Genomic DNA, 663 nt, shown 5'->3' with positions numbered 1-663 from the left:
GGCAGAGCTGGGTCCAGAGGGCAGTACTGACTTGGGAATTTGGCAGCAGGGGCAAAGTTGGCTTCCTCCCGTGTCAGGACTGTGCCATTCAGGACAAATCACCTAGTGGGGGGCACCCACTGAGGTGAGCTGCTTCCTAGCTCTGTTGCTCCCAGGTTGGTGGCACATAGAGTAGAGATGTAAGGATGGAGTTTGCTCTCACCTCTTTGAGGGTAGATTCAAATGCTTCCTGTAGGGCTTTCACAAAGTGATTTGTGCTGTCTAGCTTGTGTGGTACCAAGAGTCCATCTTGTGCTCTGAAAAGCAACAACAAGGCTCAGTACAGCACGTAGTGTGCCTCCGTTTGTCTTCGCTGCTGTCCTGGGCAGAAGCAGTGTCCCCAAGACTGTGGGGCAACAGACCCAACTGCTCTTCCCAGGCTGCTTGTAAACAGCAGGGTTACAGGGTCATACATGGTAGTCAGAGGAGCACCGCACAGCTTGGCTAAGCATCTATTTTCTATCAAACTATCCGTTTAGAACCTTGGGTGATTGCCTAGTAGAATCAGAGTGGAGACTGGTTAAACATTATCCTCCCAGGGCTGGCTCCTTAACTGGTCTGAGTACATCATTCCCTGCCCCCACCCTGCCTTCTGCTCTTAACTTTTTCCTTCCAGCCAGCTTC

The 663-nt window shown here is 51.6% G+C and overlaps 1 protein-coding gene across 1 annotated transcript in view; it reads right to left on the bottom strand.

Annotated features, from left to right (window-relative positions):
- Positions 1-663, bottom strand: part of SERHL2 (serine hydrolase-like 2) — a 7,853-nt gene that overhangs the window by 962 nt on the left and 6,228 nt on the right. Inside the window, exon 10 of the mRNA XM_009322089.1 lies at positions 203-296. Coding sequence (XP_009320364.1) covers positions 203-296 — 94 coding nt within the window. The remainder of the gene's footprint in view (positions 1-202; positions 297-663) is intronic.

The sequence above is a fragment of the Pygoscelis adeliae genome, unplaced genomic scaffold (genome assembly GCF_000699105.1).
Source record: "Pygoscelis adeliae isolate BGI_AS28 unplaced genomic scaffold, ASM69910v1 Scaffold60, whole genome shotgun sequence".
Taxonomy (NCBI): Eukaryota; Metazoa; Chordata; class Aves; order Sphenisciformes; family Spheniscidae; genus Pygoscelis; species Pygoscelis adeliae.
Note: the sequence above shows the minus strand (reverse complement) of the source record. Positions and strands in the feature narration are given on the sequence as shown.